Source organism: Electrona antarctica, assembly GCF_951216825.1.
Source record: "Electrona antarctica genome assembly, chromosome: 19".
NCBI lineage: Eukaryota > Metazoa > Chordata > Actinopteri > Myctophiformes > Myctophidae > Electrona > Electrona antarctica.
The window spans coordinates 26,191,531-26,216,530 of record NC_136800.1 but is presented as its reverse complement, the minus strand read 5'-3'; the positions used below and the strand labels follow the sequence as shown (position 1 = coordinate 26,216,530).

Sequence of the window (25,000 nt, the reverse complement as noted above, 5' to 3'; positions counted from 1 at the left end):
TTTGTGTGAGAAAGGCTTTATCACTGGAAGTAATGATATAATGATATCAACTGCATTTCTGACCCGTTGTGCATCAAAGCTGCAGGGCTGGCAGTATCCAGTAGCCCTATATCAAACCAAATCCAGCAACTTGTGATTCAAAGGTATACACTTATACCAACTGAGCCACCCAGGCATAGATATAAAAACATTCGCTGCTGCAGTTCGTTGGCGTGACCTGTAGCACATCGGGAGGGAGGACGTGCGTCGGAAGTGCTGCTCAAGTGACTACCGGCCAATCACATTGCGTCTTTTCCAGGACTTTCAATTCAATTCAAAGGAGCTTTATTGACATGAGAAAACAAACGTTTACATTACCTCTGATTGGCATACCGAACGTCTCTGTGGCACACGCTTCCGGGTGCCCTCACTGTGAGGTACAGCACCCCAGAGCCCAAGGAGGCATCTACATTTCTATGTCTATGTAGCCAGGTGTACCGCATGCTACTTGGTGCACTGGTATTCAGTGCACACATTTAGTGAGAAGAAGGAATATACACCAGCAAAAAGTGCACTGTTTTACGGACCGAAGCTTTCACGGAGTGACGCAACTTCCATGTTCGACTCTGGATTTGAACCCGCGTCTCCTGTGTGCAAGTGCATGACATTTTGTACCACTGAGCTAATAAGAGTATATGCCTGCTTGCTCTGGGGAGAGATATAGTTTTGAAGGCGTCAGGCAGTATATCACCTGTCAACCAGTCGTGTCCACAAACAGGATATAACGTTGACTGAATACCTGGCACTGCCAGCTCAGTGTATCAGTAGCCTGATACACCCAGGCTTTTATTTTCGTTCGTATTTGTATCAGTAGCTCAGCTTGCATAAATATACTTACAGTACCAAAATAATAAAAAAATAAAAAATCTCCTATAGAATTAGGCATATATAGCTGATCTACAAGCTCAGCTTCGTGATAATTGCAGATCTAAAGAGAGAAGTAAAGTAACAAAGTAAATGTATTTGATAACAATTTGATCCCGACTCCTTGGGGTGTTGATTTTTGTCACTGTAGACAAGACATAGCACATGCGTGAAATACTTGAACAAACCAATTCGAGTATTGGTATCAAAATGAACTCAAAGTACCAAAAGTACAAGTACTCATTGTGCAGAAGTTAAAATGTAGAAAAAAACTTTTGGAAATAGCTGTGACGCATGTGAGCTTGCAGCTATAGATCTGCTATTTTCAAATTTGTAATCAAAATCTACAAAGTACTAAAAATTGAAAAGTACCTCAAAATTGTAGGCCTGCCTAAGTGCAGTAGGTTTCTTTACGCCACTGAGCGTGAGCCATTAGTGTGACGCTAGCGGGGGCAGTTAAAGGTTGACCACTTAAACCCTATGTGGTTGAGTGGAGTCCCTCAGGGCTCTATAGTGTCCTTTCTGTTTTCTGTTACTGTGGGGAAAGCTTTCACTGACAATAGCCAACCGACGTGTTGTGAGCTTGTCCATCTGCTATTTTACTGCGAAAAAGCTTTCGCAACCATAGAGGGTATGTGCATGCATACAGTGAGTTTAACGTCGTTTACGGTTTAATTCTGTCTGGATGTATGGGCTGTCCAATTCAGAAGTTGTTTTTAGCCACAGTAGGCCTTCCAGCATAACTTCCTGGTATGATGATGATGTCACACGCATACCCTAGTCTATATGCTGGGTTTGGTCCTTCGGCTTCACAAGCAGGCTCTCTTACCTTTCAGAGGCCACCCCCCCTATACCAGTGTGCATTTTGTTGACTAAAACTATGACGAAATGTTCTACCCTTAATTGTTCACTGACGGAAACTAAATAAAAACTTGATAAAAACTATAAGCTATGATGGCAAAAACTAAGAGTAAATATATTGATAATTTTGTCAACAAATAAAAACTGAGATAAAATGTTAGGGAGGGACTAGTGGAGAAAGGTCCAGTAGAACTAAAAGACAAGTCATTTTAGTTTGGTTGCGCTCGGGTGCTGAAAATAGCAGATCTACAAATTCACAACACGTGATGTCGGCTATTTTCAGCATGCAACCGAGTGTGAAATCAGCCATTATGATGCCATGAGGCCCGCTAACGTATTTTTTGTCGACAAAATCAACTGTAGATTTAGTTGACTAAAATCTTGTTATTTAGTTGACTAATTCAAAAGACTATGACCACACCAATCAAAATTTGCTGTCAAAATGAACACTGCTTTGTACTGAAGTGCAGTACTGAACTTGTGGTAAATGCACTTTGCATGAGTTACTACAACGTTGGTTTGAAGAATAAAATAAATAGACGCACATCCTTCTCCACGAGTTTCAATCCATTTCTTACATTTTATTACTTTTGCACCATTTTTACAAGTACATATAATTTTCAACGCACCAATTTTATTATATTTTTAAAATTTCCGTTCTCCTTTGTTTTGAATGACATGTGGTGTTGAGAGAGGGTGGAGTGGTGAGTTACTGGAATGGAAAATATACCAAATGGAGGAATAATGTAGCCATGAATGCAAATGACTTAAAGGGGTGTTCCACTTTAGAACACTCCTGGGGTAACTTTAGCGTCTACTCGAGCTTTCACGTGCACCCAAGATAGATATTAAGTTGATTGATTCAATATACGGCCCCCTCCTATATAAACCCATTGAACTTCAGTCTCCATTTCCAACATGTTAGACTCATAGAAGAAAACGGAAAAAAGAAAGAAAAAGAAAATGGCCCCAGAAGTGCTTTCAAGTGAAATACCCCTTCAACAAAATACATTATTTTTCCGTACAAACAAATACAAACAAAATAGCAGATATTTGGACCCGACCACAGACATGCAAAGTACTCTAGCGATGAAGAGGATGTCGCCACACAATATCGTGTTGTTGGCACCGCTGGTCCTCAAACATTTTCATGACCAGGACCCCCAGTTCTCTCAAACACCCCTGGAGTGTCCCCGGACTGCACTTTGAGAGACACTTACAGCAGAGAATGCAAAGATTGGAGAAAGGAACTGTCAATCACAGATTCTCTTCTGCGTGAACAGCCAGACCGGTTCATGAGGCTGAGGTGAAGCATGGTCGCCGCAGTAACGTGGCGACCATGGAAATGGGTCCCGTCAGAACTCATTATCTGGCTAATGGATCATGTCATATCGCACTGGTTCTCAATTAATGGGGTCCGGGGACCCCAAGGGGTTCTCGACAGAGGTTCCAGAGTGTCCTCAGCTAAATGATTGATAGGAACCAAATGGACCCTTACAGGCCTGTAACTCTCCGATTCATGGGGGTCTGTGCCCTAATGCAAACCAAGCTGGGGGTCCTTCATTAACAGGAATGTTGCTGCACCACCGCTTTGTGCAATCGAACCGGAGCCATCGAACTACGCTGATGGAAAAGCACTGATCACCCTCGGTGTCAAACAGTAGTTATGTAAAAACGGCCAAAATCCCCTCGTGCACGCACGCACGCCGTCTTTATTGGCATTGTGGCTCAAAACGAGATGAAATAGGCATGATCGGCGTGTAATAAATCATTAAACATAAACAGTAATCGAAGCGCTATTAGGCCTCGGTGGGCCTCCGCAGACCTCGCGGTCAAGATCATATTTCAGTTCGAACACAAAGACCGCCCCATCTTCACTCATGTTACAGATTCGGCTGGCACTTTCTAGCTAAAGCTCTACCGCCCTCTGGCGTTCAAGGAGTTAAGGTGCGTACTTTGGTGGAATTTGCAGAGTGAGAGCTGAAAATAGCTGATTTTACATGCTCACAACGTGCTTGCAGATCTGCTACCTTTTTCAGTTGTACACTTATAGATCTGCTATTATCTACATGTCAACGTTGCGTGATTTTCCTATACCAACATCTTCCCTGAAGTCTACAATTTTAGTTCTGATGTTTTGGACACCATCTGTCTCATGCTCCCAAGTACATTTAAACAAATACTAAGAACTATCCGCAAGTAATATTTGAAGATGATCTATAGGTATGTCTCCTAAAACTGAAGCCATGCATGGTCAGAAGGGGGAGGAGTAAAGACCATATGCTGCCTTCTGATCTTTCAAACACTCTTAACAGATTATTTAAAGAAAAAAGGTTTTTTGCAAATTTTACAAAATTAATAATATAGTAATATCCCACTTTGCTCGTCAAAATGACATCTAACGTTTTTTTTCATACTGCACACGGCAGCGCTGCAAATTACTGCAAAATTATTGTATGAACAGGAGCCTGGCTGTTCACACCAGAATGTGTTTCTTAACTTTCTTTATACAGTTTTGACAGATTGTTTTTTTTTTTTTTTAATCAGACATAATGTCAGATCCACCGCGTGCAAGAGAAAAAAAAGCAGAACAGATGCAGAAACTATGAATGACCCCATTTGGGTTCGAGCGGAAACAAACCGTTGCAGACTAAGGACTTCAATAGAAGGCTCTGGTTACCACCGCCTCCTTCCTCTCCCATGATACATTCTTAGTTTGGCTTCATGTGTCTAAGGGGCCATGTCCACAAGAGCATTTTTTGGGACCTTCCAGCACCTTTCTTCCATGCATTTATATGGTAAAAACGTAAAAGCGTCGTGTTTCAGCGCTCTGCGAGGGCTTACAGCAGTAAATAGTTCAGCGTTTGGTGAGGAGCGGCTGCTCATCAATGTGACATTTGACCCTCCTGGCTGTGTCTAATAACCTGGTGATTTACAACCTGGCTTTGGATCGTTGCCACAACCATGACACGTCCATGTTTATCGTTGTTTCAGCCTAGCTGTGCTAATAGAGCATTGTCGTTCGAGCGCAGGAACGGTCGATGGGTAGAACGTTGCAGGTGTCAATAAAGATCTCTGGACCTGACATCCATGGCTTTCCTCTGCTCAAAATAACATCTTACACGATGTAATTAGCACTTCATCAACATCCTTTCCATTACATCATATCAGTCTGTGAAATGTTCATCAACGCCTCAATTCTAGTCTACAACCTCAATCAAGGGTTAAGTGGGGAGGGAGTTGGGGAGGCGTAACATTATAATCCCACGTAACGAATCCCGACAACATGCGATGGAGGTGAGAAGGGTGTAAAATGTTTTTTTTTTTAAATAAAATAAAAAAGCATTATCACAGGTCGACGGCACCGCAATAGAGAACAACCACAATGACGGGAGGAGGAGGTGGTACCGGACCCGGGAAACATGGAGAACACCACACGCCGACGAAGACCAGGAGAGGGGAGGGATGAAAGGAGGGGAGAGCAGAGGAGAGAGGACATGAAGATTGTGTGTGTGTGTGTGTGTGTGTGTGTGTGTGTGTGTGTGTGTGTGTGTGTGTGTGTGTGTGTGTGTGTGTGTGTGTGTGTGTGTGTGTGTGTGTGTGTGTGTGTGTGTGTGTGTGTGTGTGTGTGTGTGTGTGTGTGTGTGTGTGTGTGTGTGTGCGTGCGTGCGTGTCCAGCTGGTGAAGACATTCTTATCCGTCCCTCTCCGTTCAACGCATAAACTATAACCAACATTCCAGGTGGGGTGCCTGGGTGTACGTATGTACCCCGAGCCCTCAAGGCCAGGGTCGGATTAAGACTTGCAGGAGCCCCCTTACCTATCATTCTGAAGGGCCCATGTATTTGAGCATAATTTGAACCTATACATATAGTGTTGTGTTATGGGTCCCAGGTAGGCAAGGGCCCTTAGTAACCAAGGGCCCCTGGGCACTGAACCCAGTGGCAACAACCATAATCCGTCCGTGCCTCAAAGGGGGCCCTCTAAGGACCAACTGGTGACCAAAGATGAGAGGTCAGGTTTAATGTTTAATCGTATGAGAGAGTGGATGGATGGATGGATGGATGGATGGATGGATGGATGGATGGATGGATGACAAAGACTCGTATCAAAGATCAAAGACTACAGCAGAAAATAAATAGAAGAAAACATATTGATTATAATAATAATAATTATCATCCTCATCTGCAGCGAATTCAAGACGCAGTCCTTCCTCAAGGCGGTTGTTCCAATCCTCAAGCCTTCAACAGATCATCATCATTATCATCATCATCACAATTATTATTATCATTATCATAATATGGGGTGGGCTAGTTAATTAAAATGTGTCATCTCTTCTTTTTTTTTCTTCTTTTCTTTACTTCATTGTTGTTGTGTTAGATACTTTTTTGTTTTTGTTTTCTTGAATTTCTGTAAAACAGTGGTTCTCAAACTGGGATTCAGGGACCTGCCCCCCAGGGTTCCTTGATGGGGGTTCTAGACGGAACCTTAAAGGTCTGTAATTCTGAGAGCATACGGAACAGAACCAAATGGACCCACAAAGGAGCTACACGCTACCATAAGACATCAAAACAAAGTGCTTGTGGCCCATAAGAAATAAGTTCTTAATGACCTGACATCTTTCATACTTCTTTGACATTCAGACGAGTTGACCCCACCTTCCTCTTGGTTCTGAAGGCTAGTTCAAAACATCTATAGGTGTGCCGCGGTGACCGCTGAAAGTCCTGAGACCGCCCATAACAACTTCTTTTTGACATCATTTGGTACAATGGTAGCCATGAACTGCCCCATAGGACCTTTGTTCTGATGTCTCATGGTAGCATGTAGGCACCTTAAGCGTCCTTTCAGCTCTACTTTGCATGCTTTCAGAGTTATGGAGGGTCCCTGAAATGAAAGACGTTTGAGAACCACTGTGATAAAATAAGCTGTCCATTAATTTTGAACTGCTACGGTTTGATCCTTGCTTGGTGCGTCTGTGGCGCCGGCCTCTTTGACCGCCGCTGATGCGTCACCTGGTGCGGCTGCTGGTGTTGAACTAGAGGGTGGAGCTGCATCCTTGGGCGGGGCCGCAGTGGGAGCAGCAGCGGGAGCAGCAGCGGGAGCCGGGGCCGCTGCTTCTTTTGGCTTTGGGGCCTCGGGAACTGCGGCCGCCACTGGAGCTGCCGGGGCCTCAGTCTTTTTGGCGTCGGCCTCGACTTTGCTCTCGGGCACCGCCGCAGAAGTGAGGGCCTTGGTCTCGGGCTCCTTGGCGGCAGGCGCTGCCACAGCGGCAGCCGCGGGCGGTGCTGACTCTTTAGCAGGAGCAGGGGGAGCGGCGGCCGCCGCTTCTTTCGGCTTCTCCTCGACCTTGGCTGGAGGTTCGGCAGTGGGGCCTTTGGGCGCCTCTGCTTTGGGCGCCTCTGCTTTGGGCGCCTCTGCTTTGGGCGCCTCTGCTTTGGGAGCCTCTGCTTTGGGCTCGGTGGCGTTGGCGGCTGGTTTTTCGGGCTCCTTGGTGGCGCTCTTGTCCTCCTCCTTGGCGGCGGGAGCGTCTTTCTTGTCTTCGCCCTTGGTGGCGGCCGCCGTATCGTTGGCTGTCACCGCCGCTGCCTCCGTTAAGTCGTTGGCGGCGGCGGATTCATCCTTGTTTTCCTTTGGCGCTTCGCTCTCCTCGGCCGACGCCCCCTCAGCCTTGGCATCTTTGTCTTTGTCGTCGTTTACATTGTAACCCTTCTTCTTCTTGCTCAGTTTTCCTCCCATGGTTCACGTTACTGTCTTGGCTCTCTGGAAGACAAAGACAAATACAGCAGATATGAGACAGCAGGAACATTTCATTATGCTTGTTTTCATATTATATTACAGTTTGACAGGAATCCTTCCCCACATCTGATGACAACGTTTAATACAACAATGAAAGTGTCCCAATTTTAAGCAGTCGAATAATTGAGCAGTATTCAGTAGTAGGCTAGCCTAGATCAATGATTCCCAACAGTTTGTGGATCAGGGCCCACTAGAAAATCAGTACAGTACAGTACAGTACAGTACAGTACAGTACAGTACAGTACAGTACAGTACAGTACAGTACAGTACAGTACAGTACAGTTAACTACAAGTGCAATAGAATCAGAATCTAACACAGCAGCATTGCTCTCCAGAGTCTTTCATGTTCGCCTTCTCATCTAATCTCATCTCTCCTCAGATGTTCTGCTCATTGAGGATGCAAAAAGCATCTTCTGACAGCTGAGAGAGAGAGAGAGAGAGAGAGAGAGAGAGAGAGAGAGAGAGAGAGAGAGAGAGAGAGAGAGAGAGAGAGAGAGAGAGAGAGAGAGAGAGAGAGAGAGAATGTGGAGGGTATTACAATATCTCATCACTGTCAGATGGAAACCTTGTATGTCACAATAATAATAGCCAATGAATGTACCAATGAATCCAATTTAGTTATTATTTAGTCTTGTTAATTAATTTTCACTGGTTTAATATCCTTAAAATCCCAAAGAGATCCTTAGCTTAACCACAAGCTCACAATGTGGTGAGACACGCTGTGAGATGTAATGGTAGATGATATAGATCGACAACTTTTTACTATTTTAGCACTATTTTTGCTACTTTCGTTTGACGCTCTGGTATGATGAAATGGGCCCTTCATTTACGGAGGGAGGGCAAAAAACATAAAAGGTGTAAATATGGAGATACAAGGTTTGTACGCCGACTGAGCCGATCTGTTACCCGGGCAACGCTGCCATCAAACAGCCCTTGAAGTCCCATGGTGCTTTGGTGCAGAGAGCTCTTCACACCCATGGGGATGAAAACATCTCTCACGCCACATGATCACCTTCCCAAGATAGCAGATCTACAAGCTCCACATAGCCAAAAATAGTTTCTCACGCCTCATTTATGCTCAGTTGCATGCCACGTCACACGCCCAAAATAGCATACAGTATACAATATGGTCACACGCCAAAAATAGCACATAATAATAGACAATAATGGTCACACGCCAAAAACAGCAGATGTACCGATTGCTCAACGGTGAAGAAGAGTACAAGTAAAAGAAGTAAAAGCTGCAATATCACAATGCAGAGATACAAGTCAAAGTTGTGTATTCAAAATTGTATTTGATAAAAAGGAAAAACGTATTGTCATCAAAATACACTAAAAGTAGCCTACCAAAAATCTGCATAATGAGTACTTTAATGTTAAGTAAGTATATGTTGATGATATTACGATTACAATTTTGAATACAGGACTTTTACTTAAATATGCAATAACATTTTTGTTGCCTTTAAAACAGTTCTACTGCCGCTAATTGTTTGATCCAGTGTTGCGCCGCTGCATAATACGACATTCCCGCTATTTGTTTAATGCGTTTAATTCTCTGTTTTAAAATAATTAAAAATAAACAGCGCATTTATCCGTGACCTGATGACGAGGCCGTCGCGTTATGATGACGAAACCGGAAATCAAGTCATCATCTGGGCTGCTAGGGCTTCTGGGAAATTGAGCCCAATGCAAGTGGACGGGGGGTTTGTTTGGACTACAACTTGCTCTGCACTTTGGTTTCGTTTCGCATTGTCATGGCCGCTGGTGCATCTGATCATAACAAGACGAACGACCATTTCTTACCCGATTTTCACGGAACAAACGCCCAAATACTTCAGCGTATGCTCCAAAGGTAATAAAACAATCCAGGCAGCGTAGGATATTTGATTAAAAGGCGGGTTCCGCGGGGTATGGCGTCAAACTGTTAATATAAGAAAGCTGAGTGCTTCTTCCACCATGCACTGCTATGATTGGAACTCACAACCCTGGCTGGCATGGGTTGCACATACAGTAACTGAGATTATGAGCAGGCGGATAGCATGTTGATGTATACCACCTGCCACCTGGCTAAACAGACATGCACGCACGCACGCACGCACGCACATACACACACACACAGACACAGACACGGTGTGTTGCACAAAAGCATTGAAAATAGCCGATCTACAGTACAGTATAAGCTCTCAACGCATGTTTATTATTTTGAAACTGAAGGTTTGCGTGTGATTTATCAATCGTCCACCGTCGGGTGGAAACATCATAATGTCCAAAACTGTTACTTTTCAGGATTAAAATTCAAAAACAGCAAAAGTAACAAATCTACAAGCTCGCTTATCTGTTACTGTCTTTTTGATGTGAGACGCTAGTGTGATCAAGTAGGCAGTAGGGCATTAATTTATGATGAGAAAAAGGGAATATGAATATAGGAGCTTTCTGCCCGACAGCAACAAAATATTGAACCAATGAAAAGTATTGTGACTGAATAATTACTGCATTTGATCCATTGGAAAACAGGTTCTCCATTGGATATACAAGGTTTCCAACCGATAGTAAATGCAGACTCTTGGCTCATGCATATAGGGTTTGGGGTCCAGGAAAAAGCTTTTTTTTTTCATGGATAAGAATGGATGCTCTCTGTGTGCGTGCGTGCGTGCGTGCGTGCGTGCGTGCGTGCGTGCGTGCGTGCACGGGTGCGCGGATGAGTGTGCGTGTGAGCATGCGTGTCACCATCTGTCCTCGCCGTGGGAGAGAGGGTTTCAACAAGCTGACGTCCTTCTGCTCGAAACTATGAACACAAAATGAACGGCATGCGCTGCACTGCACAGACATCCTCAGTTTACACATTCATTAATTATTATCATGAATTATAATATTATTAATGCTGTGGACTAGGGTTGTCCCAATCACGCTTTTTTGCTCCCGATCCTATTTCGATTATTTGATTTTGAGTATCTGCTGATACCGATATTTACCGATCCGACATTTTTATTTTTATAGAACACTTATCACAATAGTACAATATCCAGTCTAATATCATGATATGGATATAATATTGATACTAGGGATGTCCCGATCACGTTTCTTTGCTCCCGATCCGATTCCGATCATTTGAAAATAACGTGATCGCCCCCTATTTCCGATTACGTGATGGGATCGGGACAACCCTACAGTGGCCATGCTGTATCCAACCCTACTGTGGCCATGCTGTATCCAACCCTATACTGTGGCCATGCTGTATCCAACCCTACTGTGGCCATGCTGTATCCAACCCTACTGTGGCCATGCTGTATCCAACCCTACTGTGGCCATGCTGTATCCAACCCTACTGTGGACATGCTGTATCCAACCCTACTGTGGCCATGCTGTATCCAACCCTATACTGTGGACATGCTGTATCCAACCCTATACTGTGGACATGCTGTATCCAACCCTACTATGGCCATGCTGTATCCAACCCTACTGTGGCCATGCTGTATCCAACCCTACTGTGGCCATGCTGTATCCAACCCTATACTGTGGCCATGCTGTATCCAACCCTACTGTGGCCATGCTGTATCCAACCCTACTGTGGACATGCAGTATCCAACCCTATACTGTGGCCATGCTGTATCCAACCCTACTGTGGCCATGCTGTATCCAACCCTACTGTGGACATGCTGTATCCAACCCTACTGTGGCCATGCTGTATCCAACCCTACTGTGGCCATGCTGTATCCAACCCTACTGTGGCCATGCTGTATCCAACCCTACTGTGGACATGCTGTATCCAACCCTACTGTGGACATGCTGTATCCAACCCTACTGTGGACATGCTGTATCCAACCCTACTGTGGACATGCTGTATCCAACCCTACTGTGGCCATGCTGTATCCAACCCTGCTGTGGACATGCTGTATCCAACCCTACTGTGGACATGCTGTATCCAGGGTGCAAAGAAACTACTAGGTAGTTTCATATGCTTCACAAGTTCACAGAGACAGGTGGTTTTCTTTTGTCCAAATTTGTGTTGAATAGCTCTATATTGTTACAAGCTGTGCCAGGAACTCTCATACGGGATTTTTGCTAACTTATTTATCCGCTGAGGTTCCCCGGACATTGCTTTGAGAACCAGTGCCATAAGTAACAACATAATATAACCAGCTGAAGTTGAAGAAATCAGTTGAAGTCAGTCTATATACGCTTCCGACAGCTTGCCTGCCTGATTGGGTCTTAACCGTTAATCACAGCACCATTCCACCAATCACGCAAGCTTCCCTTTCCATACGCAGCTCACAGAAGCAGTCCGCCAGCACTGTCGTTCCTTCCACTGCTTTATACTGGGCTGACAATGGACACTCCACTGTCCCCGACACCGTGTGACTCCCGGCTGGTGTGACAACAACACAATGATTTACACTCATTGGAAGGAACACTGGCTCTTTGTCTGGCGTGTGTGCTTCGCTGGATCTCTGCCCCAGACTAAAATACTGTCCTTTAACTAAAGGAAGTATACTTGATCTCTGCCCCAGACTAAAATACTGTCTTTTAACTTAAAGGAAGTATACTGGATCTCTGCCACAGACTAAAATACTGTCCTTTAACTAAAGGAAGTGTACTGGATCTCTGCCCCAGACTAAAATACTGTCCTTTAACTAAAGGAAGTATACTGGATCTCTGCCCCAGACTAAAATACTGTCCTTTAACCTAAAGGAAGTATACTTGATCTCTGCCCCAGACTAAAATACTGTCCTTTAACCTAAAGGAAGTATACTTGATCTCTGCCCCAGACTAAAATACTGTCCTTTAACCTAAAGGAAGTATACTGGATCTCTGCCCCAGACTAAAATACTGTCCTTTAACTAAAGGAAGTATACTGGATCTCTGCCCCAGACTAAAATACTGTCCTTTAACTAAAGGAAGTATACTGGATCTCTGCCCCAGACTAAAATACTGTCCTTTAACTAAAGGAAGTATACTGGATCTCTGCCCCAGACTAAAATACTGTCCTTTAACTAAAGGAAGTATACTGGATCTCTGCGATCACAGACTAAAATACTGTCCTTTAACTAAAGGAAGTGTACTGGATCTCTGCCCCAGACTAAAATACTGTCCTTTAACTAAAGGAAGTATACTGGATCTCTGCCCCAGACTAAAATACTGTCCTTTAACTAAAGGAAGTGTACTGGATCTCTGCCCCAGACTAAAATACTGTCCTTTAACCTAAAGGAAGTATACTGGATCTCTGCCCCAGACTAAAATACTGTCCTTTAACCTAAAGGAAGTATACTGGATCTCTGCCCCAGACTAAAATACTGTCCTTTAACCTAAAGGAAGTATACTGGATCTCTGCCCCAGACTAAAATACTGTCCTTTAACCTAAAGGAAGTATACTGGATCTCTGCCCCAGACTAAAATACTGTCCTTTAACCTAAAGGAAGTATACTGGATCTCTGCCCCAGACTAAAATACTGTCTTTTAACTTAAAGGAAGTATACTGGATCTCTGCCCCAGACTAAAATACTGTCCTTTAACTAAAGGAAGTATACTGGATCTCTGCCCCAGACTAAAATACTGTCCTTTAACCTAAAGGAAGTATACTGGATCTCTGCCCCAGACTAAAATACTGTCCTTTAACCTAAAGGAAGTGTAGTGTCATTCAGTGGTGGAAAGTAACTAAGTACAATTCTGAGGTAATTTTGGACGTAATTAATTAAAAAGACGGAGATCTCCATCTTGAGCAGTAAAAGCCTCATCACATATACTGGTCCACATCACCACACGACTCACTCAAGCTCCACAATAAACACAATAAATAACAACAATAAATCATATTATATAGCAGAGGCTACCGCGTAATATGACCACCCGGGATCAAGCACATGATCGGCTCGGCTCCACTAACCAAAACATTTTCAGATGGGGGTCCACCACCAAATACACATCAATGTGGGGCTCCTTGACTTCTGTCAAGTTTCAGAACAAGTTTGAGAACCACTGGTATATTGTAGAATGTGCTAGAATGTGAAAATGTTGTACTTGAAACGTGTAGATTCATGGGATCCTCTGTGTGGACATGTGTTTGTCCCGCGTCCCCCATGAACAAAACAAATGTCCCGCGTTTCAAGTACTATACCACGACATCCGTGTCATAAATCGATGTGCAGGTGTGGCAAGCTGTGCTTGAACAAACATGAGCAGTAAACCAGACACGTATGTGTTCTGTTGCTTTCTGCTGCCACAGGTGAGAGATATGCCAGCGACTACTGCCACAACTATATGGACACTGGACATCACTGAAGACAAGCACGACACATCCTACATAGCCTACACTGCATGGGGCGTCTATACGAACACAATTGTTTGCGTTCGGGGACGGTTTAAGCCGTGCACGGAGGGAGATCGGGAAGAGTATAGAACGGAGAAATGAAATGAAATGAAATCTATATTTACCCAGGGTATCTGGGCTAAGCTCAAGAACTTGTTTCCAGCCAGGCCCTGCTCATAGAACACATTTCATCGTAGTGGTTGATGCCTTGTTCAAGGGCATTTCAGCTGTGGTAATTTTAACGTGTCGGACGGCTGGTTCGAACTGGGAACCTTCCGGTATCTAGACCGCGCCGCTATCCGTTCGGCCACCGCTGCCACAAGACCTTCCGGTGTTGGCTCCTCACTAGCAGGTGAGGAGGTGTAGGAGGAATTAATTGGCATAACAACTAAATTGGGCAAAAACGATGCACGCACGCACGCACACAAACTCGAGGAAATACTTTCATTCAACTTTTAGAGGTTCACAGTCATCTCTCTCTCTCTCTCTCGCTCCAATACAGAAAGGACAGAGAGCAACAAGAGATTGCATACATGTGAAATAAACAAGATTGAGGGTGGGAAAAAATAAGCTGTTAAATTCAGACTGAAGTGGGTCACTCCTGGCGACACACAGCCGAATTGATTCAGTTCCCACACAGCCGTGCTATTAGAATAAAGCAATAAGCCACAAGAGGTGTGAGGTTACCTTGTATTTTATAATGGCTGAGAGAGGCGTGGTGAGTCACAACGTGCAGTGGAGTGACTCTAGCCCTCTCAGACTACAGACTATAAAATACAAGGTAACCTCGGACCTCGCGTGGCTTATTGCTTTTCTAAAAAGATTACAATCACACTAGTGGGAGAGAAGAGAAGAGAAGAGAAGAGAAGAGAAGAGAAGAGAAGAGAAGAGAAGAGAAGAGAAGAGAAGAGAAGAGAAGAGAAGAGAAGAGAAGAGAAGAGAAGAGAAGAGACGTGAGTGAAAGTGACAGATTAAGAACAATAAAAGGCACGGAAATTTGACCGGTGCGTTTCACCGCTTTAGCGCTCGTTCAGCAGCCTTACTTCTACATTTTGGCTGACCCTGTACTTCAGCACTTATACTCCAGCATCCATTGTGGGGAAGGCTATAAAAAAGAAATCAGCTGTGACGCGTTGTGAGCTTGTCGATCTGCTAATTTCAGTGAAAGCTTTCCCCACACAATAACAGAAAACTAACAGAAATATACTAGCCCTGAGGGACACCAGTTAACCATATAGTGTTTAAGTTGTTAAGTCCAATATTCCAACACTGCGTTCATGATGAAAAAAAGTTTTCTGTAGAGAGTAATATATCATACTGCTGCTAAGTCAGCTCCTTGTGGGAGGTGTGTGTGTGTGTGTGTGTGCGTGTGTGCGTGCGTGCGTGCGTGCGTGCGTGCGTGCGTGCGTGTGTTGCTTCTGAAATGCTACTCATAAGAGTTTATTTCCCAGAATGCCTCAATTTCCATTTTGGGAATAAAACATGTCAGTATCTGGATCTGTAACACACTGTATATAAACACACACACACACACACACGCACACACACACACACACACACACACACACACGCACACGCACACGCACACGCACATGCACATGCACACACACAATAGTATAGCCTAGGTGAAGAACTAGTGCTGTCATTAGTTGAACAAAAATACCCTTGGGTGGTGCAGCAGCTCACAACGCATAACACTGCGACAAAATCTGCTATTTTCGCATTTTGACTCGCCCAAAAACAGAGAAGTCATGCATAATTTGTCTAACCAATTAAACCCTATAGTATCCGTATTGTGTATTGTGTATCTGTGTATTGTGTATCCGTATTATACACTTTCTTCACATAAACGTTTATTGACGCAACGTTTCGGTCGCTCGGACCTTCTTCATAACCTGACTCCGCCAGATTGCGACAGTATTGAGTTCACAAGTTCACAAGTGAAAAATCTGATGTCCTTACAGTGTGATAAATGTTCAACTGCACGGTGCATCTGACAGCAGACCCAAACGGATACGGTCAAGCTGCTGTTACAATCTGTATCTCTTTGGAGGTGACAGCTACCACGCTACAATATTGAAGGTTTTCAACACAGTGTGTTTGTGCTGGATTAAGTTGCCTCCAGTGACAACTGGAAGAGCAGAATGTCCCCCTGAAGTTCCCTCCTGGCGACACACAGCCGAATTGATTCAGTTCCCACACAGCCGTGCTATTAGAATAAAGCAATAAGCCACAAGAGGTGTGAGGTTACCTTGTATTTTATAATGGCTGAGAGAGGCGTGGTGAGTCACAACGTGCAGTGGAGTCACTCTAGCCCTCTCAGACTACAGACTGTAAAATACAAGGTAACCTCGGACCTCGCGTGGCTTATTGCTTTTCTAAAAAGATTACAATCATGGCAACATGACAATCATGAAACTATTCAAAAATGAATCACTAGAGAAAGTAGTTACACTCTGTGGCCACCAGATAGAAACACTTCCTTGTTTTCTCAGCCAGTCCAGTCAGGCTTGGTGTTACATTGTCAACTTTTGCCAAACGAACACATTGAGAAACACAATTCATGTGTTAGGTCAATGTCATGGTAACTAACATATTCAGACTGAGTGAGACTGATAATTATGTCTGTGAACATCACATCAAAACAGCTAGCATAGCGGCTTAGCGAACAGCTGTTCAGTGAATAGGGACACTAGGCATGTGTATTTACAAGCACTTGTAAATAATTCTAATTGTGTCTATTAAGTCTAATTGTCTTAATTGTAAATTAAGTAGGCTAATGCAGAATGTTTAACAATAATTGAACTCTTGAGAGAGAGAGAGAGAGAGAGAGAGCTGGGACCCCATTATTGTATCAATGTGTGTTGCATTGTATTTAATGATGCATTTGTAATATTATTATTTTTGAGGGGTGATAGCCTATCCATGCAGCTTTTGGTGTGTGACAATGAATGGACAATAAATTGTGAGTGTTTATTGTAAACACAAACATTGTTTAACACAAACATTGATGACGAAGATGAGGACGCAAGTTGTTGTTTGCGTTGTTATAATTGTTTGTATTAATGTAATTTTAAATCGGTAGTTTGCCTATTATTTGGGGGGCCCACTTGCACTCGATCCTCATCAGCCCACCAGTGGGCCCTGGCTCACAGGTTGGGAACGGCTGCTGCAAGTGCTTACACTGAAACAAAGTATGAACACTAAAAGTGCTACAGCTAACAGACTTCATTAAGCGTACAACAGTCCCCGGGGACGCAGCAGACGAGAGACACATCATGCCCAGGTACGGAGCCTCTATCTGGGGACACACTCCAAGGATATGTCCCTTGGCTGTCTCCACATCTTCTAATTAAATCCTCCTTTCGCCTAACTTGCATCCTGCAAGACGTTGCAAGTGCTTTAGCTCAGTGGTTACCAAACAACGGGCTGGGGCCCAGTTTTGGGTCACACAACCATTTGAATGTGCCACGGACCCCTCCGGCTGGCTGCAGAAGGATTACCACGCCATTGATTACAATGAAGATTTGACCGGACTCTACACTTGATTTTATTACCTTAGTAAACAAAGTAGGGTATGCTTCTAGGACTTCTACTGGCTCTACTGAGTGAAGTTAAGCGACTATTTTCACAATTATGTATCTGTGGAACCGAGTCTCAACTCCTCCAAGTGCTTGTCAGGGTCTCAACTCCTCCAAGTGCTTGTCAGGGCAAGTATTCATGATTATTTTGGGGGGTCACGGTTTCAAAAGGTTGAGAACCACTGGTCTAGATAAGTACCAATCTCATGTCTGTCTGTCTGTCTGTCTGTCTGTCTGTCTGTCTGTCTGTCTGTCTGTCTGTCTGTCTGTCTGTCTGTCTGTCTGTCTGTCTGTCTGTCTGTCTGTCTGTCTGTCTGTCTGTCTGTCTGTCTGTCTGTCTGTCTTTCAATCACAGGGGTGCGTGAAGAGAAGAGAAGAGAAGAGAAGAGAAGAGAAGAGAAGAGAAGAGAAGAGAAGAGAAGAGAAGAGAAGAGAAGAGAAGAGAAGAGAACTCTATAGCCTTTGGCTGCACCTGTCCCTTACTTAACATGTCCTGACAAGCTGACCTGGATGTGTCACGTGACAAAACCTTTCCCTGATTTTCAACACAGTACAATGCTCAGTATAAAGCTCAGGTCAAATTCATCAGGATCCGACTCGGAATGGCGTCAATTCCAGCAAAAGTAAGATGACAATGACGATGAGGATCATCATTGGCCTTCAGCATGCCCAGACCTGTGAAGCTCGTCAGACCATCAAATATTGCTACTCCGAGGGGATATATGATTTTCGGCAGACCGTAGGTTAGGAAAATCATGTACACCCAAGGTCCCCAGATGCTCCGTAAGAAGCGGCACAGGGGGGTAGAATCGGCCCTGATGGTGGAATGTGTCCATTCTCAGACGGCCCAAATGGTAATGGTCCATCAATGACAACAGGTTTGTGAATGACCGACAGAGAATGAACACACAGTCTGTGTATGGGAGTAACGTAGCCTAACAGCCTCCTCACATTGTGTATGGGAGTAACGTAGCCTATCAGCCTCCTCACAATGTATGGGAGTAACGTAGCCTATCAGCCTCCTCACATTGTGTATGGGAGTAACGTAGCCTATCAGCCTCCTCACAATGTATGGGAGTAACGTAGCCTATCAGCCTCCTCACATTGTGTATGGGAGTAACGTAGCCTATCAGCCTCCTCACATTGTGTATGGGAGTAACATAGCCTAACAGCCTCCTCACATTGTGTATGGGAGTAACGTAGCCTATCAGCCTCCTCACAATGTATGGGAGTAACGTAGCCTATCAGCCTCCTCACATTGTGTATGGGAGTAACATAGCCTATCAGCCTCCTCACAATGTATGGGAGTAACGTAGCCTATCAGCCTCCTCACATTGTGTATGGGAGTAACGTAGCCTATCAGCCTCCTCACATTGTGTATGGGAGTAACGTAGCCATCAGCCTCCTCACATTGTGTATGGGAGTAACGTAGCCTATCAGCCTCCTCACATTGTCTTTGAATGTATTATTTCTAAAATGTTTGTCTAACATTCTCGGGCAGTCGCGCATGCGCAAGGTTCCATTTTAGATTTTCAAAAATAGTGTTTGGTGGTGGTTTGTCAAAGAGACTCTTTTCAGGCCAATACTAAACCAGAATCAGAACTTAAACCACTGAGTAGTTTGACCGAATACATTATCTACATACATCATTTTCTGAAGGGGAAGAAAGGAATTTTGGTTGAACGTTTCTGACTGTTTAAGCTCCGAATCAATTCAGAGCTTTTGGACAAGGGAGCCTGCTGTGGCCTCCTGACTTGAAGGTCAGGTAAGGAATACGATTTTTTTAGCAATGCATTGCCTTTTTATTTGCTGACTTTATGGATTAGGTTACTTGATTTTCAGAAAATCTACAATTTTGCGTTTGACTACTTTTGGAATTACTTTTTGATAGGTCTACTTTACTCATTGGAGACATTCAAAGGAAATTTGCGTTGCGGTACTTTTTTTTTAAAAGTACCGCAGTTTGAACATTTTCATTTGTATGTTGATCTATCTATTGATTGTTCAATTTAATTATTTTGTGTTTTCCTTTTGTTCTTCAATACAGTTTGGTTACAATATAAATAATGTCTGATGCAGGTACAGGAGCTTTATTCATTTCAATTAATTATATAACTCAGACATGCAATTGTATGGTTCTGGTATAAAGTTATGGGCATAAATGTGTATGTGTGTGCGCACATGTGTCTTTAAGGCCTGTTTTACACTGGCAGCCAAATCTAGCCTGAATCAGATCTGTGTCACTTCAAGATAGAAATCCGATTTGCTTAAATAAGTCTAAATGCAGACAGGTCACATGGAATCCGATTTTTTCAAATGTGACTTGAGTCACATCCAGAGGTGGTTTCAAATCCGATTTATATCCGATCTGAGGAGATCTGGCTCAGTCTGAATGCAACGACCACATGAAGTGACCTGAGTCACATATCAAGCTGTCCAAACGTCACCCGCAGCGCGACCCGAGCGCTACTAACATGACGTCATTACAGAGCGCGAGTATTTGTATTTAAGTAAACAAACAATAGAGAGAGAAAAACAACCAAACGAGAGCAAAAGAAAACAAGCGAGAGGACAGAAATGAGAGGAAAACAATATTGCAACACACGTTTGTTTTATAGGAATAATGTCACTTCATTATATTAGCACTACAGCGGAGCGGACAGACGATGAAATCTGTACCAAAGTCCTGACGTCACTCGCTCATCCCTTGGTCCAGGGTCGAAAAAGTTTAATTTTAAATCGTCTCATATAAGCATTGTGGTCCAAAAATAAATAAACTGTCAAAACGATATGTCGGGGAGGTGTCTCTGTATCGTCACTCATATTTGATACAGTCTCTTTCTAGCGAAAATGTTAATAATTTGGCGGCAGTAACGCTGTGATCATTTGTTTATTTGGGGGGGGGGGGGGGGGGGGAGGTGCGGTTAAATGCAAACCGGGTAGGATGTGAAATGACAATGCGCTCCTCGATCCTGGCTGTCATGTCACTTGGGGAGGAGACACACTGGAGGATGCCTCCGTTATTCTGTACAATATTCTAAACTTCTCTAAATGTACAGAAACAAGGCCGTTTATGAGGATATATGAGGAGAACGGCTACACGCGGTCCTATCTGCAATGTCAGATAGTTGTTGGTTAAAATAGAAAGGAGAGCTCGTAGTCCCGATGCCAAAAATACTTTTTAATGTATTGATAATGACTCTCGTCAGAGGTAAATAAAATCATGCAAAGGACATACAATGAGTGCTGGCATTTTCTTCACCTCAACTTATATCTCGAGCCTTGAACCTAGAAGGATTTTGTTTTAACCTGGAGTGCTGCGTGTTGTCTGCTACGGCAGTCATACTTGTTTCTCAATGTATTGTATAATAAAAAATATTTTTGGCATCGGGACTACGAGCTGTGCGACCTCTCCTTTCTATCTTAAAGTTTGTCTCCCGTGGTCAGCACCTCCCTACTGTGTGCGCTCCTAACTTTTTTGTTAGATTGTTGTTGGTTACCACGGTAACCAAAGCAGATTTGTCGCCGCAAGGCGTCTTTAGAGTTGTGTTGTTAAAATCAGTCTGAATGCACAGATTGGATCTGGTCACTTGCAAACGGTAGTGTGAATGACTGGGCCAAAAGATCGGATTTGAGAAAAAATCGGATTTGAATCGGATTTGACTTTATGTGACTGCAGTCTAAAGCCGGCCTAAGAGGCACTCCGGTCCTGGTTGTTGCTAATCGGTTTCAGGTGTTTATGAGACAGACAGACACACAGACAGACATTTATAGAAGTGGTTGCGCGCTGCTTTAAAGATGATTATTATTTTGATAGTATATTGTTTTGCTGCTAGGTTCTTGGTTTACCTGTGAATCCTAGATTATTGAGGCACAATGTCTCTGTGTTCTAGAATGTCTGTGATGTTACATATATTTCATGTATTCCACTAATCACAGCCATAGATCGGTCGTATCCGCTCACGGTTAGCAACGGCAGAATGGCGGCATTAATCTTCTCTGCGCTGCATGTGTAATCACCCAATACATAATTCCAAAGACTTGGAGTCAGATATTGTCCTATAGTTTCATATCCATGTGAAAGATCTGGCAAAAAAACATGTGTTTAGTCAAATATCTCCACTTTTCCACTGGCTTCACGCGGACGACATTCTCTCCGGGCGAGGGGCCCGGAATGACAGCTGGACTTCATTTATCAAAACTTCCTCTGATCATCACTAACATCATCACCAATAAGGGAAGCACAAATGTGGTGCTGGGTAATTTATCACACCACCTGCTAATTGTGTGCCCCATACATTTGTGCTTCCCTGGTCAATTTGTGATGACGTTTGTGCTTCCTAAAGGAAGTTTTGTTAAATTCTGTCCATCGGTCATTCCGGGCCCCTCGCCCGGACAGAATGTCATCCCTGTGAAGCCCGTGGAAAAGTGGAGATATTTGACAAAAAACACATTTTCTGCCTTGCTATGTCGCTCTGGATGAAGAGTGTCTGATAAATGCCTAAATTGTCATTGTAAAAGCAGTACTTTGATTCAAAATCGGTAAAGTGGCCCTTTAACTCTCCTCTGTATGTTACTCATTTTCATTAATTCCTCTGCGTCAACAAAGCATTTAGAAATGTTTTTCACGTTGGGTAAACGGGCGGGTCGATTCTCGGAGGGGAATGAAAATAGAGGAGAAATTCAAAGCTCCCTGGCTCGCTTTCATCTGTGCCGAGTGTGTTCTGTGACTCTAAAGCAGCCAGCAAACACACACGCTATTCTCTCTCTCTCTCTCTCTCTCTCTCTCTCCCACACACTCTCGATCAATAGCCATTTACAGACGAGGAGTTTTTTTCTAGCTCTGTCAATTGGGAATCCAATCCACTAAACACCAATGAATTTTGTGTGTGTGTGTGTGTGTGTGTGTGTGTGTGTGTGTGTGTGTGTGTGTGTGTGTGTGTGTGTGTGTGTGTGTGTGTGTGTGTGTGTGTGTGTGTGTGTGTGTGTGTGTGTGTGTGTGTGTGTGTGTGTGTGTGTGTGTGTGTGTGTGTGTGTGTGTGTGTTCTAAACCAGCAGTTTTCTCTGGCTATGCACAACAGCTATAATTACCCTGCTGTCGATCACCATGCACACCACACCACTTGTTGTATATCTGGATGTATCTGGATTAATTTTATTTTATATTCATGTTAGTACTGTTATCGTTGTCTTCTTCTTCTCTCTCTCTCTCTCTCTCTCTCTCTCTCTCTCTCTCTCTCTCTCTCTCTCTCTTCTAATATTTAGGCACACAGAACTTTCACTATGGCACAGGTTGTCATAGTGATGGCCACCAGGGGGTGCCAAGGAACCTATTGGAAATGAGAGAGATAGAGAGAAGTAGACATATTACAGACAGACAGACAGACAGACAGACAGACAGACAGACAGACAGACAGACAGACAGACAGACAGACAGACAGACAGACAGACCACAAGGACACTCCTTACAACTACATTTCAGAACACTCTTCACTATTCACATACTCAACACAAACATCAATCTATGAATTTCACTTGACTATATGTGGTCCATGAATATACACTTTAGGAAGGAGGTTGCTGATCATGCAAAAGCGGCCCTTGTGCCGTGATTGCCCTCTGGGCAGAACTACAGTACTGGCTTCATGGTTAAATGGATGCTCAGGGTGGGTGGGACAATGTCCAGTCTCTGCTCTGCAGTGTATGGTCTCTGTTGGGTAGAAACCTCATATATGTAGTAAACGTACTTTAAAAAAATAGCAAAAGTAGTAGATCTACAAAGTCGAAACGTGTAGTTTCTCTCTGTGTTTTGACCTCTTGCAGATCTGCTACTTTGTCTTTTTAAGTAGCCTACTTTAGGTTTGATATGTGTGTGTCACGATGTGTCTTCATGAGACAAATGTCTGTTGAATTGAACTACAAGAGGCATCAAACTACAACATTGCCTCTCTCTCTCACTCACTCTCTCTCTCTCTCTCTCTCTCTCTCTCTCTCTCTCTCTCTCTCCTCTTTTTTGTGATTGGGCCAAATTTTCTGCTCCAGTTTACAACTGCTCAGCTGGCAGAGAGAGAGAGGCAGAGAGACAGAGAGAGAGAGAGAGAGAATATTATATAATAGTACTTTCTTACATTCATGTCAGAGTTCACCTGGACTGTTTCTCTTGTTGTTGGTGATGAGAAGATGTAACGGCTTGTCATGTGACCGAGTCACTACCAATCATGTGACACCTCATGTAACCTCACTGTCAGTTTGAGTGTAACAAAAAAATCACACCCGGTGTGATTTTTGTGACAATGAATGGAGAATGTTGTAGATGTAGACGAACAAATCGTCTATTTTGTCCTAACACAAAGACTAAATTCCAGTTGACAATATCCTCCTACATCATGAAGTTGTATGATGATAAGAGTGCCCCTCACTTCACACGGGTGTGATTTTATTTTTATTTTTTTAATTTCTCTTTATTCTACTGAGGTCACCAGTCTTCTAAACATTGTTTTACATGCATGTATTCTCACAGAGTTCTTTGTCAATGCAATCGATACCAAATCGACTCGTATTTGAACTTTAAAAAGGCGATAACTCAACACATTCCATGTGTACATAGAGGTCATGACGAGGATGTGATTCAGCTTGTATGGATCCAACGAGAAACAACCATTATGTACACACACGCATGCACGCTCACACACACACACACACACACACACACACACACACACACACACACACACACACACACACACACACACACACACACACACACACACACACACACACACACACACACACATGAGGTTGTAAGAGGTAAATATGTTCAGTGTTGAGGTTTCATCAGAAGAGCAAACAGACAGGCTTTATGGCCCAGCGCAGCAGGGCTGCTCTTATCTTAAAGAAATATTGATGTTAAAAAGGGAGGAGAGGGCTACAAATTATTGCTAAGTTCATGTCCATTATATGCCGTTGCTGTCGGGCATAAACCTAAATCAACTTCTCTTTTTATTAATGCACTTTGTCCTACTAGCTCACATGTCTCATTACGACATGTTGTGAGCTTGTAGATGTGTTGTTTCCGGTATAATGTGTTTAAATTGAAAGTGGTTAAGTTTGTCACTTTCATTGATCCAATGAAAAGTATTAACAACAGCTTGTGACTAAAGATGAACTATACTGCATCCATCTGAAATGTTGCGCTTTTGGACATACTTGCTTTCCGACATATATAAGTAGCCACATTATAAACATGACAGAAAAGTAGCTTATCTCAAACAAATATTGTACATGAAATAGGGAGGCTAGAAATTATTAATCACACTCGTTTTAAGTGAGGGGCGCCAGTCACAAGATGTATTTAAATTGACCCACATGACGTCACATGACCTACATTAAAAGTCCATAGACTTGGCTGCCATATAATGTCATTTCAAAAGCCAGACGTTGGAGGGGATAGCGCCCCTCAAAAATTAAATAAAAACAATAAGAGTACTTTTTGAGGGGTGCTAGCCCCTCCTATGCCCAGCTTTGTGTGTTTGTGTGTATACACATAGTGATATTTT

General features: G+C 43.5%; 1 protein-coding gene across 1 annotated transcript in view; it reads right to left on the bottom strand.

Annotated features, from left to right (window-relative positions):
• Positions 1 to 5,602: 5,602 nt before the first annotated feature.
• The window catches only part of basp1 (brain abundant, membrane attached signal protein 1), a 41,358-nt gene continuing 21,960 nt past the window's right edge, over positions 5,603 to 25,000 (bottom strand). The window contains exon 3 of the mRNA XM_079530567.1: positions 5,603 to 7,523. Within this exon, the coding sequence (XP_079386693.1) occupies positions 6,696 to 7,499 (804 nt within the window). The 5' untranslated portion in view covers positions 7,500 to 7,523 and the 3' untranslated portion in view covers positions 5,603 to 6,695. The remainder of the gene's footprint in view (positions 7,524 to 25,000) is intronic.